This window comes from Papio anubis, chromosome 7, assembly GCF_008728515.1.
Source record: "Papio anubis isolate 15944 chromosome 7, Panubis1.0, whole genome shotgun sequence".
NCBI classification, from domain to species: Eukaryota; Metazoa; Chordata; class Mammalia; order Primates; family Cercopithecidae; genus Papio; species Papio anubis.
Window position 1 is genome coordinate 143,538,768 of NC_044982.1, and position 19,139 is coordinate 143,557,906.

General features: G+C 41.3%; 1 protein-coding gene across 13 annotated transcripts in view; it reads left to right on the top strand.

The window, feature by feature from the left end:
• The window catches only part of TP53BP1 (tumor protein p53 binding protein 1), a 111,464-nt gene that overhangs the window by 43,005 nt on the left and 49,320 nt on the right, over positions 1-19,139 (top strand). For all 13 annotated transcript variants that reach the window (XR_004184739.1, XM_031667741.1, XM_031667738.1 and 10 more), the window contains 2 exon segments: positions 1,392-1,600; positions 15,804-17,130. Coding sequence is in view for 11 of the 13 variants with exons in the window: in XM_031667741.1 (XP_031523601.1) it covers positions 1,392-1,600; positions 15,804-17,130 (1,536 nt within the window). In the remaining 2 variants the exon portion in view is untranslated.

The following is a 19,139-nucleotide window of genomic DNA, read 5'->3' on the forward strand; positions in this document are numbered from 1 at the left end:
GTCTCCAAAAAAAAAAAATGCTTTCTCCCTGATTGTAAACAGTTAGTATTTATTGTAGAAAGTTTGTTAAGTATATAGGAAATTAATGAAAATAAAAATCACCTATGATAGTACACTCCAGATATATTTACAACTAGTATATTTGGATATATTTCAGTTTTCAGTACATAAAGTACTTTTACATAATTGGTATCATGTCGTGTATATGACTCAGTTTTCTTTTTTTATGTAACAGTATATTTTCACTTGTCAGTTATATTTTAGATTTAATGCATTTGCTTAATATGTGCATCAGTGTTTGTGAAACTATATGTGCTTTTTGTATTTATTTTTTTTTTGCTTTTCTCTTAGATTATTAACCTAAAGCCTTTTTTATATGTAGTGCCTATAACATCAGGTTTTTAATGTGCTTTGTCATGGCAAGGAAGTTCAAAATGTGCAACAAAAATACTTAGCACAGCTATGGCAGTATATTAAAGGCCGGTAGCACCGGATCCCAGATTAGGTGTAGACAGGTAAGGTTAAGACTAAGCTAAGCAGCAAGGCTGGGTATTGAGGTTGCAGTTTGGGTAACTGGTAGCATGAGTGTGGATTATGGGGAAAAGGTAAATGTTGTCAAGTAGTTTGTGAGTGGTCTAGAGGAGGCCTGTTTAGGGTCAAGTTGTAAGATAGGGGATAAAAATGATGAATCAAATACTTAGCTAGCCAGACTGACTCCAAGCAAGATCCTAGGTGGGTAGTATACTATGGGAAAGCAGTGTTTCGTGTTTTGTGTGTGTGTTCCCTCCTAATTTGTGTCAGGATTAGTGTCTTCTCTTTCCTAGTTCTTTGATAGATCAGTGCTGATTGGCATTGATAGATTTTTTTTTCTTCATCTATATTTGTACAGGCATCCATCTCTCTGCATTTAGCAATTGTTAATTCAAATATAATGAGTTCATAAATATGAATTATAGATGCTGTATTTACTTAAAGTGGTGACAAGTTCACTGTCTTTCAAGGCCTGTGGTAGAATATATGATGGTTAAATTAGGTAACAGTAGTTTGGGCTTTTCTTGGGCTTTTCTACAGGGAAGTGAAAAACTGAGCTATAAAATCAGGAAAGGAGCCAAGTTAATTTAATATTTCTTATGAATGGGTGGGTAGCCCCAGATGCATCCAGTTTTGATCTATACCTAAAAATAGAAGCTTGGGCAGCTCTACCAACCAAAGGAAGTATTGCTAGATTGCTAGGACCCAATCTACTATTGTTCCATCAGCTTTTCTGAAAAATTGCATCATTATTTTTTTAGAGTGAAAATGTCTGTAATGTAATTATTCTTAGTGGTGTTGGAACATGAGTAATATTGATGAGTGATATTTCTCAATTTGTTTTCCCTGTTTTAAACCAGATAAGCCAATGGACATGTCAATGTTATCTGAAGGAGGAGGAGAGCCTTTTCAGAAGAAACTTCAAAGTGATGAACCAGTAGAGTTAGAAAACCACCCTCTCCCACCTGAGCCCACTGTATCACCACAAGCCTCAACACCAATATCTCAGAGCACACCAGTCTTCACTTCTGGGTCACTTCCTATCCCATCCCAGCCTCAGTTTTCTCATGTGAGTATTGTAAAAGGAGTTGTTTTTTTAAAAGCAGCATTATTGGGGTATAATTTACAGACCACATAACACACACGTTTTAAATGTACAATTTTGTGATATTTTAGTACATTTACAGAGTTGTTCCCGGCTAACACAGTGAAACCTCGTCTCTGCTAAAAATACAAAAAATTAGCTGGGTGTGGTGGCGTGCGCCTGTAGTCCCAGCTACTCAGGGGGCTGAGGCAGGAGAATGGCGTGAACCCGGGAGGCGGAGCTTGCAGTGAGCTGAACTGAGATCGAGCCACTGCATTCCAGCCTGGGTGACAGAGGGAGACTCCATCTCAAAAAAAAAAAAAAAAGAAAATTTACAGGGTTGTGAAGCTGTCATCACAAAGTAGTTTTAAAACAGTTTCAAAGTCACCTAACATCTTGATTTTTTTTTTTTATGTTTAAACTTTTTACAGTGTCTTTAAACTTTTTGAAAATGTTACTGCAAAATTGCAAAGGGACATAAATCATTATTCTACCTTAACACAACTGTTACTGTAATTTTTGTCTTTCCACATGCTTATGGTTTTTTTCAATAACTAAATTTTTTTGCCCATGACACAGCCTCAGGAGGTCCTGACGATATGTGCCCCCACATGCTGATGTTTTTTTAAAAAGTTGTTTATATACCACAACTTTTTAATTTTCTTTTTCCAGTTAACATTGTGTCGTAATAATTCTCAATGTTATATTGTCTTCACTTATCCTTTCAAAAGTTGTGTATTATTTAAGTAGATGTAATCTCAGTACAGGATCATTCCTATACTTAGGGTATCAATATGGTTTTTAGTTTTCCTATGTGTATTTTCTTCTAAAAGCAAGGGAAAACTATTAATTTGTATAATTTTAAATTTAAATATTTAAAGAAATGAAATTCAGGTTTCATAGTGAGTTGAAAATCCTTAAATCTAAATGACTATATTATATATTCAATCTAAATACGTATTCTTATAGGACCTTAAGTGGGGGAATTATTGTAGTTTTATTGGGAGAACTTTTTTTTTTTTTTTTTGAGACGGAGTCTCGCTCTGTAGCCCAGGCTGGAGTGCAGTGGCCGGATCTCAGCTCACTGCAAGCTCCGCCTCCCGGGTTCACGCCATTCTCCGGCCTCAGCCTCCCGAGTAGCTGGGACTACAGGCGCCCGCCACCTCGCCCGGCTATTTTTTGTATTTCTTAGTAGAGACGGGGTTTCACCGTGTTAGCCAGGATGGTCTCGATCTCCTGACCTCGTGATCCGCCCATCTCGGCCTCCCAAAGTGCTGGGATTACAGGCTTGAGCCACCGCGCCCGGCCTAGGGAGAACTTATTTTATACCTTTCAGTTTGCAGGTGTTATAACAAGAGTTTGTATTTAAAAGTAAAATTTGAAAATGAATAGTAATGAACTGTAAATTTAGTGAGGAGGGGACAGTAGGAAGAAAGAAACTGGTTTGTTTTCTGGAGTTTTAAAACTTGTATTGTTAAAGGATTCCGTTTTATGCAGTTCATTAGAAGCAATTTGGTGGCATTATTAAAAATGAGGACTCTAGAGTCAGAACTTCCTGGACTCACTCCTGGCTCTGTCATTACTACCTTTGTGACCAATTGAAATTGAATCTTAGTTTGCTCATCAGTCAAATGGTGGGGATACTGATACTGTCTACCTCATAGGATGTTTATGAAGGTTGAGTTAATATATATAAAATGCCTAGACTAGTGCCTTACACTTGGTAAATACAGCATATAAGGATAGTTGTTGCTGGCAGTAAAAGGGTTGAAAACAAGGTTACCTGGAGGTGAAATGGATGTTCAAACCGTACATCATTTTCTTTAGCTTTTTTTTTTTTTTTGAGACAGGATTTTGGTCTGTTGCCCAGGCTGGAGTGCAGTAGTGCGACCATGGCTCACTGCAGCCTTGACTTCCTAGTCTCAAGCGATCCTCCCACCTCAGCCTCCCAAGTAGCTGGAACTACAAGCACGTGGCACCATGCCCAACTAATTTCTTAATTTTTCTTATAGAGGTAGGGTATCACTATGTTGCCAGGGCTGTCCTTACTCTTAGGCTCAAGTAATCCTCCTGTCTCAGCCTCCCAATGTGTTGAGATTACAGGGGTGGGCCACTGTGCCTGGCCTTCTTTAGCTTTTATTTTTCTAAGTTATATGTAAAGGTAGCTGGGCATGGTGAGGCATGCCTGTAATCTCAGCTGCTCAGGAGATTGAGATGGGAGGAGCATTTGAACCTAGGGATTTGAGAACAGCTTGGGCAAAATAGCAAGACCCTGTCTCAAAAAAAAAAAAAAGTTATAAATCTGACCGGGTGCAGTGGCTCATACCTGTAATCCCAGCACTTTGGGAGGCCAAGGCAGGTGGATTACTTGAGACCAGGAGTTCAAGACCAGCATTGCCAGCACAGTGAAACCCAGTCTCTACCAAAAAGTACAAAAATTAGCCTGGCATGGTAGCAAGCACCTACAGTTCCAACTATTTGGAAGGCTGAGGCAGGAGAATCGCTTGAACCCAGGAGGTGGAGGTTACAGTGAGCCAAGATCTCACCACTGCACTGCAGCCTGGGGGACAGAGTGAGACCCTGTCTTAAAAAGAAATAAAATAAAGAGTTTAAGAATGAGCTATAAGCACTGACAGAGAGCACTAAGATTTTTCCAACACTGATTTAAAGAAAATGGTTATAGATGTTTATCAGTGACCAAACAAGACATTTATGGTCTTTGGAAAGGTATTCCTACCAGTTGGTGGGGGTAGAGATAATTCCTGGCTACAAAGGGAGAACGGACATTTTGAAAAACAAGGCATTATTGAAGGAATTGCTCTGTTTTCAACATTTACCAAAGACCTTCAGAATTAGCCAAAAAATCAGCAATGAAAATTTCAGACAAATGAGTGATTCTGAACATAGTTCAGAGATTCTTGGAACCTAAGATGACTCTAATCAGGTTTCTTTGAACTCATGGTTTTTTTTTTGTTTTGTTTGTTTTTTTTTTTGAGACAGAGTCTCGTTTTGTCGCCCAGACTGGAGTGCGGTGGCGTGATCTCACTGCAAGCTCCGCCTTCTGGGTTCACGCCATTCTCCTGCCTCAGCCTCCCGAGCAGCTGGGACTACAGGTGCCTGCCACCATGCCCAGCTAATTTTTTGTATTTTTAGTAGATACGGGGTTCACCGTGTTAGCCAGGATGGTCTCGATCTCCTGACCTTGTGATCTGCCCGCCTCGGCCTCCCAAAGTGCTGGGATTACAGGCGTGAACCACCACGCCCAGCCTCATGTTTTATCAGATGCCTCAGCCAGTGCAGTCCCTGCCTCCTAAAAAGTCTCTCAAGAATACCTTTAGTAGGCCGGGCACAGTGGCCCACACCTATAATCCTAGCACTTTGGGAGGCCGAGGCGGGAGGGTCACGTGAGCCCAGGAGTTTGAGAACAGCCTGGGCAACATAGTGAGACCCCATCTCTACAAATGGTCAAAAACTAGCCAGGAGTGGTGGTGCCCACTTGTAGTCCCAGCTGCTTAGGAGACTGAGACAGGAGAATTGCTTGAGTCCGGGAAGTTGAGGCTGCAGTGAGCCATGATCATGCCACAGCACTCAGCTTGAGCAACAGGGTGAGACCTTGTCTCAAAAAAAAAAAAAAAAAAAACCTTTACAACATAGCTTTTAAGTTAAAGATTGGATTTTACTTAATAAGCATTTGTAAAACCCCAAAAATAAGTCAGATAGTTAAAACAAGACCTCTTCCTCTTCCTACCCAAAGATAACCACTTTTCATTCTTTGTGCTTTTTCTTTTGGTATTTACCTCCATAATTCTACATAGCATGATTATATTTTCTTTTTCTTAGGCACAGGGTCTTGACCTATTGCTCAGGCTGTAGTGCAGTGGAGCAGTCCTAGCTCACTGTAACCTCGAACTTCTGTGCTCAGGCCATCCTCCCACCTCAGCCTCCTGAGTAGCTGGGACTACTGGCACACACTACCACACCTGGCTAATTAAAAATTTTTTTATAGGGCCGGGCACGGTGGCTCAAGCCTGTAATCCCAGCACTTTGGGAGGCCGAGACGGGCGGATCACGAGGTCAGGAGATCGAGACCATCCTGGCTTACACGGTGAAACCTTGTCTCTACTAAAAAGTACAAAAAACTAGCCGGGCTAGGTGGCGGGCGCCTGTAGTCCCAGCTACTCAGGAGGTGAGGCAGGAGAATGGCGTAAACGCGGGAGGCAGAGCTTGCAGTGAACTGAGATCCGGCCACTGCACTCCAGCCCGGGCGACAGAGCGAGACTCCATCTCAAAAAAAAAAAAAAAAAAATTTTTTATAGAGGTGGGACCTCACTATGTTGCCCAGGCTGGTCTTGAACTCCTGGGCTCAAGCAGACCTCCTGCCTTGGCCTCCCAAAATGCTGGGATTACAGGTGTGAGCTACCGTGACCAGCCTATTTTCGTAAAAAAATTTTAGCCATTTTCCAAGTATAGTTAAATCATAATTTTGTTGAGATTATTACTGAGTTTACATTATCGCTATGTAAACAAGTTCACTGCAGAGCCTATGACATATTATGATTATTTTTTCATGTTTCTGTAATTTGTTTTCTCTGAAATTGTACTTGGGCTTTTTTATTTAGTTTTCTGTGACTCTCATTAAATCAACCCTAGACTCTCCACCAATTGTCAGAAACTCCTTTCAGGATGTTGAAGAGCCTTAGACTTTCTGTTTCATCTTTTTGGAGAAACCTCTTTTGGACCCTCCTGATCTCTAATCTGTACTGTTGCCCTCTATTCCTGGTGCATAACTGTTACCTCCCTTCACTGTCATCCTTGGAGATTCTCCTTACCTGTCTTTGTGTTGGATACCTCTTGGGTTTCATATCTTCTTGCTTGGTTTACTCCCTCATTTTGGTGGGGGACATTGTTTAGTAGCTTTTATTCTGCTATCACACTTGATTTGTAGTTTGCAGGAGCATAGAATTCTAGATGGGAAATAATTTTCCTTTAAAGATTTTGAAGGCATTGCTCTTTTGTCTTCCAACTTCCAGTGCTGCTGTTAGGTATGAGGGCCAGGCCAGCCGTGGTGGCTCATGCCTGTAATCTTAGCACTTTGGGAGGCTAAGGTGGGGGGACCACTTGAGGCCAGGAGTTTGAGACCAGCCTAGGCAACATGGCCAGACCCTGTCTCTACCAAAAAAACAAAACAAAACAACAACAGCAGCAGCATAAAACAAAGTGTGAAGGCAATCTGATCTTGACTTTTAGTAGGTGATCTGTTTTTTCTTTACTGGAATCCTGTAGAATGTTCTCTTTGTTCCCAGTGTTCTGAAATTTCCAGACCTTTGGGATATGTCTATTTTCATTCATTGTATTAGGTACTTGGTAGGCCCTCTCAAGTTTAGAAACTGAGGTCCTTCAGTTCAAAGAAATTTATTTCTTTAATTTCTTTCCCTTTGTTTTCTCTGTTCCTTTTCTTTTTTTAATGGACTATCTGTTGTTTGGATGTTGAAACTCCTAGAAGTCTTCTAATTTTATTTTGTCTCCTACTTTTGATCATCTCTGTCTCGTTTTGTTCAACTTTCTGGGTGATTTCTTCAGTCATTAAAAAAACAGTGGCTATATTGAGATGTAATTCACATACCATTCAGTTTACCCATTTAAAGTACACAATCCAATGGTTTTTAGTATATTAATAGAGTTGTGCAACCATCACCATGATCTAATTTCAGATTAGTTTCATCACCTCCCCCAAACCCATGCCCATTAGCACTCACTCAACCTTTCTTCTACCCCTGGCTCTTAGAGACCACCAGTCTACTTTCTGTCTCTATAGATTTGCCCATTCTGGACGTTTCATATAAATGGAATTACAAACTACATAACCTTTGTGAATGGCTTCTTTCATTTTTTAGCATAATGTTTTCAGGGTTCACCTATGTTGTAGCATGTGTCAGATTTTCATTCCTTTTTTTTCTGTTGATCTATCCTTGTCTATAAAAAATATAAAGGAAAAAAGAATTTCATTCCTTTATTTATTTTATTTGTTTGTTTGTTTATTTTTCTTTTTGAGATGGAGTTTTGCACTTGTTGCCCTTGCTGGAGTGCAATGGCGTGATCTTGGCTCACCGCAACTTTTGCCTCCCAGGATCAAGCGATTCTCCTGCCTTAGCCTCCTGAGTAGCTGGGATTACAGGCATGCGCCACCACAACTGGCAAATTTTGTATTTTTTTTTTTTTTAAGTAGAGACAGGGTTTCTCTATGTTGGTCAGGCTGGTCTTGAACTCTCGACCTCAGGTGATCCACCCATCTCGGCCTCCCAGAGTGCTGGGATTACAGGCGTGTGTCACCGTGCCTGGCCTTCATTCCTTTTTATTGCTGAATAATACCATTGTGTGGATATGCCACAGTTACTCATCGATTCATCATTTGATGGACATTTGGGTTGTTTCCCCTTTTGGCTATTGTGAATAAGGCTGCTGTGTACATTTACAGACAGGTTTGTATGTGAACATGGTTTTATTTCTCTTATGTATACTTACAGGTGCAATTGCCCGGTTCAACCATCTTTTAATTCTTCTCTTAGTTATTAATTTCTACTCTTGGGTTTTTAACTTCTAAATTTTTTTTCAGAATATATTTTTAAAATACAATTTCTCTTATTTTATGGATATACTGTCTTATCTCTGTAACAGTATTAATAATAGTTTTCTCCTCTCTGGAGTAGTCACTGTTTCTTCCAGATGGACTTTAGTTTTGTTTGTTTTGATCTCTTTCAAATTAGAGGCTTTCCTCAGATGTCTGGTAATCTTTGTTTAGTTGGTGATGTTCAAGAGTGAAATATCAGACAGATGATTAATAGTTCTGAGTTGGTGGTTGGGTCTTCTTGTTTTTGGGATTTGCTGTAATGTGATCCGCGGGGACATTTTATTGGAAGTCCCATAATGTCAGTATCTTGATTTATCTTGGCCTGGTCAGATCCCTTAGGAAAATCTCTCATCTCCTATTTGTGGGGTATAGGCTTGGCTGCCATTGTACTAGAAGTCTATTAATGGAAGAGGGCTTTGGGTGGGAAGGGGTTGGGAGACAGGTGCAGGTTTCATTCAATATGTAGATTTTCATTTAATCTCCCTATTTTCAGCATTGTACTTCCTGATAACTGTGCCTCTTGTCTGCCAGTCCTGGGACACTCTATTTTACGCTCTCCAGGGCAGAGGAGGGGCAGGGTGAGATTATGGGAGTTGGAACTGTGATGTAACTCTGGGTGTTTCTTGGCTTTCTTCACTGCTGGCTTAGGAATTCAGCTTTCACTCTTCTGTTAAATAGATTACCTTTTCCAGATTTTTTTTTTGCAGTTATCTTTTCTTCTCTTTTTTTTTTGAGACGGAGTTTCACTTTTGTTGCCCAGGCTGGAGTGCAATGGCGCGATCTCAGCTCACAGCAACCTCCGCTTCCTCAGCTCAAGCGATTCTCCTGCCTCAGCCTCCCAAGTAGCTAGGATTACAGGCATGCACCACCATGCCCGGCTAATTTTGTATTTTTTTAGTAGAGACAGGGTTTCTCCATGTTGGTCAGGCTGGTCTCGAACTCCCGACCTCAGGTGATCCGCCCGCCTCTGCTTCCCAAAGTGCTGGGATTACAGGCATGAGCCACCACGCCCGGCTTTTGTTCTCTTTTTCTTGAAATTTTGTGCTTAAGGAAAATCACTTTACCATTACTTAATGGGATTTCAGAAAACTCTGAGTATGTGTATGTTCAGTCCTCCATTTTTGTTAAGTTCCCTACTTTTTTCATTATATGTCAAACTTGTACGTGTTATTCTTAATGGGTAACCCTTGTACATCTATTATTTCTTTTGTACCTTGGTTACTGGAGTCCAAGGCAACCTAATTTTGATGTTAGAAGATTTAAATATGTGTAAAGAGATTATTACTATTCAAGAGAAAATTGGGATAAAGGTAATTTTGTCAATTTTTTTTCTTTCTTTCCTAATAAACTTGTCAATCGCATAGCCTCTTTGACCCTTTACCAGGATATGAGGGATGGGGAGAGGATTAGTAGAACATAGTTTGATAGTTAACATTTTCTCATTCTTGATATATGTATTAATTTTGGTGAGGACAAATTAGGCAATTAAATGTTTTCAAACTAGAATAGTGGTGGTGGTGGCACAACATTGTAAATGCAGCAAATGCCACTCAATTATTTTATTTTTGTTTTTGTGTGTGTGTGTGTGATTTTTATTTTTTTTTTGAGATGGAATCTTGCTCTGTCGCCCAGGCTGGAGTGCAGTGGCACAATCTCAGCTCACTGCAGCCTGTACCTCCTGAGTTCAAGTGATTCTCGTGCCTCAGCACCCCAAGTAGCTGGGACAACGAGTGCACACCACCTTGCCCAGCTCATTTTTGTATTTTTAGTAGAGATGGGGTTTCACCATGTTGGCCAGGCTGGTCTCAAACTTCTGACCTCAAGTGATCTGCCTGCTTTGGCCTCCCAAAGTGCTGGAATTACAGGCGTGAACCACCGCGCCTGGCCTGAATTGTTTAGTTTAAAATGGCTTAATTTTATGTTGTGAGTTTCATTTAAAAAAAGGTATTTATAGCTTTACATTAGTGATGTTTTATCTATGAGCCTTTGTAAAATGACTTATTTTTTGCAACAAGGGAAAAAATACATATTTCTTGCAGAAGATGTGGTAATGCATGGTGGCTTACACCTGTAGTCCCAGTGCTTTGGGAGGCCAAGGTGGGAGGATAGCTTGAGTCAGGAGTGTGACAGCAGCCTGGGCAACGTAATGAGACCCCCGTCTCTACCCCCCACCCCAAAAAAAAGATTAGCCAGGTGTGGCAACGTGTGCCTGTAGTCCCAGCTCCTGGCGCAGGGGAGGAGTATGGGCGGAAAGATTGCTTAAGTTCAGGTGTCTGAAGCTGCAGTGAACTATGATTGTGCCACGGCCCTCTGGCCTGGGTGACAAAGCAAGACCCCATCTTGAAGAAAAGAACAAAGAGAAAATAAGATCATTAGTTATTCTACCTAAGAAATACAACTCTTTTTTTTTTTTTTTTTTTTGAAATGAAGTCTCTCCATGCGCCTGGCAAATTTTTGTGTGTTTTTTTTTTTGAGACGGAGTCTCGCCCTGTCGCCCAGGCTGGAGTGCAGTGGCTGGATCTCAGCTCACTGCAAGCTCCGCCTCGTGGATTTACGCCATTCTCCTGCCTCAGCCTCCCGAGTAGCTGGGACTACAAATTTTTGTGTTTTTAATAGAGATGGGGTTTCACCTTGTTGGTCAGGCTGGTCTCGAACTCCTGACTTCAAAGGATCTACTTGCCTCAGCCTCCCAAAGTGCTGGGATTACAGGCATAAGCCGTCACACCTGGCCAACTCTTAGCTTTTTTTGTTATATGTTTATTAACTAGAATTACGTGAAGATTATATATGATAAAATGTGTAAAAAGAGTATAATGGCCAGGTGCTGTGGCTCACGCTTGTAATCCCAGCACTTTGGCAGGCTGAGGCAGACTGATCACTTGAAGTCAGGAGTTTGAGACCAGCCTGGCCAACATGGTGAAACCCCATCTCTACTAAAAAGTACAAAAATTAGCTGGGCGTGGTGGCGGGTGCCTGTAATCCCAGTTACTCTGGAGGCTGAGGCAGGAAAATTACTTGAACCTGGGAGATGGAGGTTGCAGTGAGTGGAGATGGCGCCACTGCACTTCAGCCTGGGTGACGGAATAAGACTCTGTCTCAAAGGAAAAAAAAAAAAAAAGAAAAAAAAGACTACAATGTATATCCACATACTTTTTTACTAAAATAGAAACTTCTTGCTAGAGCCCAAATGTTTTTTGATCTTTTAGTGTTCTTCTGTATACTTTTATGTAGACCATAAAACATTCTATCATGTGATAGATCACAGTTTAAAAATTATTATCTTGGCCGGACGAGGTAGCTCATGCCCGTAATTCCAGCACTCTGGGAGTTTGAGGCGGGCAGATTGCTTGAACCTAGGAGTTCAGGATCAGCCTGGGCAACATGGCAAAATCTCATCTCTACAAAAAGATCTAAAAAATTAGGTGTGGTGGTGTGTGCCTATATTCCTAGCTACTCGGGAGGCTAAGGTAAGAGAATCACTTGAGTCTAGGAGGTCAAGACTGCAGTGAGCCATGATCGCACTACTGCACTCCAGCCTGGGCAACAGAACAAGACCCTGCCTCAAAATAAATAAATAAATAAATAAAATTCCTATTTGTAACCATTTAAGGTATTTCATACTGTTTCCTATTCTAAATAATAATATAGCAGTGAACCATTTTGTAGGTAAATATTAGTGTGCTTTCATTGATTAATTTCCCAGAAATGGAATTATTGCATTATGGCATATAGGATTTCAGGGCTGTTGTGTTTTCCTAAATTTCCATTCAGAAATGTTGAACCATTTTTTTTTTTCCCTTTTGAGACAGGGTCTCATTCTGTTGTGCAGGCTAGAGTGCAGTGGCACAATCACTACTCACTGCAGCCTTGACCATCCAGGCTCCCAAGTAGCTGTGACCACAGACGTGTGCCACCACACTCAGCTAATGTTTCTTTTTTTTGGTAGAGACAGGGTCTCACTTTGTTGTGCAGGCTTATCTCAAACTCCTGGGCTCAAGTAATCCTTCTGCCTTGTCCTTCCAAAGTGTTAGGATTATAAGTTAGAGCCACTGCATCTGGCTTGAACCGGTTTATACTCAGTCATATCTGAGAGTATATGAATAGATTCAAACTTATGATCATTGTTACAATCTGATAGGATGAACAAAAATACCAGACATTGAAATACCAGAAGTTATGGAATATACGGAATGCTTGACTGCCCATTTGATTCCTCATTCCCTTAAAAAATCATAGGAAAAAAAGCTTGGGCATGGTGGCTCATACCTGTAATCCTAGCAGTTTGGGAGGCTAAGGTGGGCAGATTGCTCAAGCCCAGGATTTTGAAACAAGCCTGGGCAACAAAACGAGACCCTCTCCACAAAAAATATAAAAATTACCTTGCTTTGGTGGTGCACACTTGTAGTTCCAGCTACTTGGGAGGCTGAGGTGGGAGGATCAATTGAGTCCAAGACGTCAAGGCTGCAATGAGCAATTATTAAGCCACTGCACTCCAGCCTGGGTGACAGAGCAAGACCTTGTCTCAAAACAAAACAAAAAACGTAGGAAATGAATGCCTACCCATCTATGTCTGGAGTTTTACATCATTTACATTAGGCAAAATTACACACTAAATGTAAATTCTTATGTAAAAGCAGCTAAGTTTTATGTTAATGTCTCTTTAAAAATATTGAAGTATTAGTTACATAAAATTGTCATTTTACATGTATGTTTTGATGAATTTTGGCAAATGTGTACAGCTGTGTAACCATCACCACCATCAAAGTAGAGAACAGTTCCCTCACCCTAAAAAGTTTCCTTATAACCTTTTGTGGTTGATCTCCCTGCTGCCCAACATACTCCCTTCTCCTGCCCTAGGCAATCACACATCAGTTTTCTGTCAGTATAGTTTTGGTATTTCAGTAGTTTCAAGTCTGGGCAATATAGCAAGATCCCATTTCTAAAAGACATTTTTAAAATTATCTGGGTGTTGTGGCGCCCACCTGTATTTCCAGCTACTTGGGAGACTGAGGTGGGAGATTGCTTGAGCCTAGGAAATTGAGGCTGCAGTGAGCTATGATCTCACTACTGCACTCCAGAGCCTGGGCGACAGAGTGAAGCCTTGTCTTTAAAAAAAAAAAAAAAAAAAAAGAATTTCATGTAATTGGAATCAGGAAGTGTGTATGGTCTTTTATTTTTGAGCTCTTTTACTTAGCATAATTTTGAGATTTGCTTGTATTATACATATTCATATTTTATTGCATTTATATTGTTGGATAGTGTTCCATAATATGTGTATCCACAATTTGTTTGTTCATTCACCATTTGATAGGACATTTGGTTCTACTTTTTGGTTATTTTGAATAATCTAGTCAATTATAATTAATATATGACCATTATATGAGTGAATATATGAATAATTCCCCCATGAATTTATGAATAATAATCCTATGATCTTTTGCACATCTTTTTTTTGGAGACAGAATCTTGCTCTGTTGCCTAGGCTGGAGTGTAGTGGCGTGATTTTGCCTCACTGCAACCTCTGCCTCCTGAGTTCAAGCAATTCTCGTGCCTCAGCCTCTGGGTAGCTGGGATCATAGGTGTGCACCACTATGCCCAGCTAATTTTTATATTTTTAGTAGGGACGGGGTTTCACCATGTTGGCCAGGCTGGCCTCAAACTCCTGGCCTCAAGACATCTGCCTGCCTTGACCTCCCAAAGTGTTGAGAATACAAATGTGAGCCACCGTGCCTGGCCAGCATGCACATCTTATGAATAATAGTTCTATGATCATTTGGATGCCCATCTTTTCTGTGGGCACATATTTTTATTTTTCTTAGGTAAATGCCTACAAGTAGAATGCCTAGGTTATATAGTAATGAATGTTTCTAAGATACTGCCATACTGTTTTTCCAAAGTGAGTGTAACATTTTGCATTCCCAGCAGCAATGTACGAGAGTTGCAGTTGTTCGCCATCGTTGCTAATCCTTAGTTTTGTGAGCCCTTTTTTTTTCCGTCTTTTTTTGAGACAGAGCCTTTCTCTGTCACCCAGGCTAGTGTGCAGTGGCACAATCATAGCTCACTGCAGCCTGGACTTCTGTGGCTCAAGTGATCCTTCTGCCTCAGCCTCCCAAGTAGCTGGGACTGTAGGGGCACAATACCATGCCTGGCTAATTTTTAAAGTTTCTGTAGACATGGGGTCTAGCCACGTTGCCCAGGCTGGTCCTGAACTCCTGGACTCAAGCAGTTTTCCCACCTCAACCTCCCAAAGTGCTGGGATTACAGGCATGAGCCACCACACCTGGCTGAGCCACGATGCCTGGCTGTTTTGTGAACTATTTTAATGTTAGTTTGCTTTTTTTTTTTTTTTTGAGACAGAGTTTTGCTCTGTTGCCCAGGCTAGAGTGCAATGTCACTATCTCAGCTCACTGCAACTTCTGCCTCCTGGGTTCAAGTGATTCTCCTGCCTCAGCCTTGCGAGTAGCTGGGACTACAGGTGCTCGCCACCACGCCTGGCTAATTTTTGTATTTTTAGTAGAGATGAGGTTTCACCATGTTGGCCAGGCTGGTCTCGAACTCCTGACGTCAGGTGATCTGCCCGCCTTGGCCTTCCAAATTGCTGGGATTACAGGTGTGAGCCACCACGCCTGGCCTATGTTAGTTGCTTTTGTTGCGTGTAGTGGCATTTCATTGTGATTTTAATTTGTATTTCTCTGTTGACTATTGATATTGTAACCTTTGGATTTTATTTTATTTATTAATTATTATTATTATTATTATTATTATTTTTGAGATGGAGTCTTGCTCTGTCATCCAGATTGGAGTGCAATGACATGATCTTGGCTCACTGCAACCTCTGCCTCCCTGGTTCAAGCCATTCTTCTGCCTCAGTTTCTTGAGTAGCTGGGATTACAGCCATGCACCACCCCACCCAGCTAATTCTTGTATTTTTGGTAGAGACACGGTTTCACCATGTTGGCCAGGCTGGTCTCGAACTCCTGACCTCAGGATCTACCTGCCTCGGCCTCCCAAAATGCTGGGATAATAGGCGTGAGCTACTGCACCTGGCCACTGGATTTTAATATCTGCTTTATGAACGCTAGCTTTTTTTTTTTTTTTTTTTTTGAGGTGGAGTCTTACTCTCTCACCCAGGCTGGAGTGCAGTGGTGCAATCTCAGCTTACTGCAACCTCAGCCTCCCAGGTTCAAGTGATTCTCCTGCCTCAACCTCCCAAGTAGCTGGGATTACAGGTGCCCGCCGCCACGCCTAGCTGATTTTTTGTATTTTTAGTAGAGACGGGGTTTCACTGTGTTGAATGCTAGCATATTTTGAAATCGTGAAGTAAAATGAGTATGTATTCCCACTTTGTGAGAATTGAAATGGGCTGGAGCATGTGCCACTGCTCTTGGCTATCCTAGAGTTCTTTAATTCTTAAATTTGATGTAGAAATTTTATATGAATTTAAAAATTTGATTTAGAAATTTGACTTGATTTAGAAATTTTATATGAATCCAGGGATTAGATATAAAAGATGTATGATCATGTATAAATTACGATTTGTGTCTTTTTATTCTTCCTTAGGACATTTTTATTCCCTCCCCAAGTCTGGAAGAACAATCAAACAATGGGAAGAAAGATGGAGATTTGCATAGTTCATCTTTGACAGTTGAATGTTCTAAAACTTCAGAGATTGAACCAAAGAATTCCCCTGAGGATCTTGGGCTATCTTTGACAGGGGATTCTTGCAAATTGATGCTTTCTACAAGTGAATATAGTCAGTCCCCAAAGATGGAGAGCTTGAGTTCTCACAGGATCGATGAAGATGGAGAAAACACACAGATTGAGGATACGGAACCCATGTCTCCAGTTCTCAATTCTAAATTTATTCCTGCTGAAAATGATAGTATCTTGATGAATCCAGCACAGGATGGTGAAGTACAACTGAGTCAGAATGATGACAAAACAAAGGGAGATGACACAGACACCAGGGATGACATTAGTATTTTAGCCACTGGTTGCAAGGGCAGAGAAGAAACGGTAGCGGAAGATGTTTGTATTGATCTCACTTGTGATTCGGGGAGTCAGGCAGTTCCTTCACCAGCTACTCGATCTGAGGCACTCTCCAGTGTGTTAGATCAGGAGGAAGCTATGGAAATTAAAGAACACCATCCAGAGGAGGGGTCTTCAGGGTCTGAGGTGGAAGAAATCCCTGAGACACCTTGTGAAAGTCAAGGAGAGGAACTTAAAGAAGAAAATATGGAGAGTGTCCCATTGCATCTTTCTCTGACTGAAACTCAGTCCCAAGGGTTGTGTCTTCAAAAGGAAAGCCCCAAAAAAGAATGCTCAGAAGCTATGGAAGTTGAAACCAGTGTGATTAGTATTGATTCCCCTCAAAAGTTGGCGATACTTGACCAAGAATTGGAACATAAGGATCAGGAAGCTTGGGAAGAAGCTACTTCAGAGGACTCCAGTGTTGTCATTGTAGATGTGAAAGAGCCGTCTCCTAGAGTTGATGTTTCTTGTGAACCTTTGGAGGGAGTGGAGAAGTGCTCAGATTCCCAGTCATGGGAGGATGTTGCTCCAGAAATAGAACCATGTGCTGAGAATAGATTAGATACCAAGGAAGAAAAGAGTGTAGAATATGAAGGAGTTCTGAAATCAGGGACTGCAGAAGCAGAACCTGTAGAGGAAGACTCTTCACAGCCTCCCTTACCTTTAGTTAGAGCAGATGATCCTCTGAGACTTGACCAAGAGTTGCGGCAGCCCCAAACTCAGGAGAAAACAAATAATTTGTTAACAGAAGACTTGAAAATGGCTAATGCAAAGCAGCTAAGCTCAGGTGCAGAGGCCCAGAAGCTGGGGAAGCCCTCTGCCCATGCCTCACAAAGCTTCTGTGAAAGTTCTAGTGGTGAGTGTGATTGTAGATTATTCTGTCTCCACCTACATTGTAATTTGGAATGGAAAGTTGGCGAGAACTGCATGCTTATGTCAGGAGTGAACATTATCTTTAGTTTATGTTTATGAACAACCAATAATAATTGGGAAATTAAATTTTTTGGATTGCTTTTTTTTTTTTTTGAGATGGAGTCCCGCTCTGTTGCCCAGGCTAGAGTACCGCTAGTGGTGCGGTCTCAGCTCCCTGCAACCTCCACCTCCCGGGTTCAAGTGATTTCTCGTGCCTCAGTCTCCCAAGTAGCTGGGACTATAGACGCATGCCACTGTCTGGCTAATTTTTGTGTATTTTTAGTAGAGGTGGGGTTTCACCATGTTAGCCAGGCAAGTCTCGAACTCCTGACTCAAGTGATCCACCTGCCTTGGCCTTTCAAAGTGCTGGGATTACAGGGATGAGCCACCACACCCAGCCTGGATTGTATTTTTTTAATAGCTGTAAGTATTTGTGCAATTAGAGATATTTGAGGTTTATCAGCTTTATAACTTAGGACTACTTGGTAAAAAATATTTAGAAATTGTGCCAATCTGTTTTTTTCGACTTAGATTGTATCCTTGCTCTGTGTGTATAGATTTTGACAGTTGCCTTGAAATAGAAGGATCTTTTTTGATTAACTGTATGTGGTCAAATCACATTAAGAACTGTTGATGAGTATCCTGTTAATTAGTTATTTCCTTTTTATGGGCATTAAGTAAAGTTTCTAAACTTGATTCAAAAAATACAAGTCTCTTAAACCTGAAACTGGAAAACGTATTAGTTCTTGTTCTTTATTTTATGAAATTTAGCATGAAAACATAGATTACTTTCTAAGTATTTGTAGGCTGGGTGCAGTGGCTCACGCCTGTAATCCTAACGCTTTGGGAGGCCAAGGTGGGCGGATTACCTAAGCTCAGGAGTTTGAGACCATCTTGGGTAACATGGTGAAACCCATCTCTACTAAAATACAAAAAATTAGCCAGGTGTGATGTCATGTGTACCGGTAGTTCCAGCTACTTGGGAGGCTGAGGCACGAGAATTGCTTGAACCTGAGAGGCAGAGGTTGCAGTGAGCCGAGATCATGCCACTGTGCTGGAACCTGGGCGGCAGAGTGAGACTCTGTTTCCCAAAAATAAAATAAAATAATTTGTAGAGTATGACATTAGCTGAAAATAATTCAATCTTTGTGAATCCTTAGAAAGTATAATGTAGGCCAGGCGTGGTGGCTCACGCCTGTAATCCCAGCACTTTGGGAGGCGGAGGCCGGCAGATCACCTAAGGTCGGAAGTTTGAGACTAGCCTGACCAACTTGGATAAACCCTGTCTTTACTAAAAACACAAAATTAGCCAGATGTGTTGGCAGGCACCTGTAGTCCCAGCTACTCGGGAGGCTGAGACAGGAGAATCACTTGAACCTGAGAGGTGGAGGTTGCAATGAGCCGAGATCACGCCATTGCACTCCATCCAGCCTGGGCAACAAGAGCAAACTCTGTCTCAAAAAAAAAAAAAAAAAAAAAAAAAAGGGCCAGGCACGGTGGCTCACGCCTATAATCCCAGTACGTTGGGAAGCCCAGGTGGGCGGATCACGAGGTCAGGAGATCGATACCATCCTGGCTAACACGGTGAAACCCTGTCTCTACTAAAAATACAAAAAATTAGCCGGGTGTTGTGGCGGGTACCTGTAGTCCTAGCTACTCCGGAGGCTGAGGCAGGAGAGTGGTGTGAACCTGGGAGGCGGAGCTTGCAGTGAGCTGAGATTGAGCCACTGCATTCCAGCCTGGGCAACAGAGTGAAACTCTGTCTCAAAAAAAAAAAAAAGAGTTAATATAATGTAAAATCAAAACAAGCTCCAAAAACAAAGTAAGAACAAGACACAAACTTAAGAAAACAAGTTTCTAGGATGAAATGAAAAAACAGTATTTGGCAAGTTTATATATGATAGTGACCATATTTTTTGGTTTGCCTAGAACAGTCCCTTTTTTCTTTTTTTT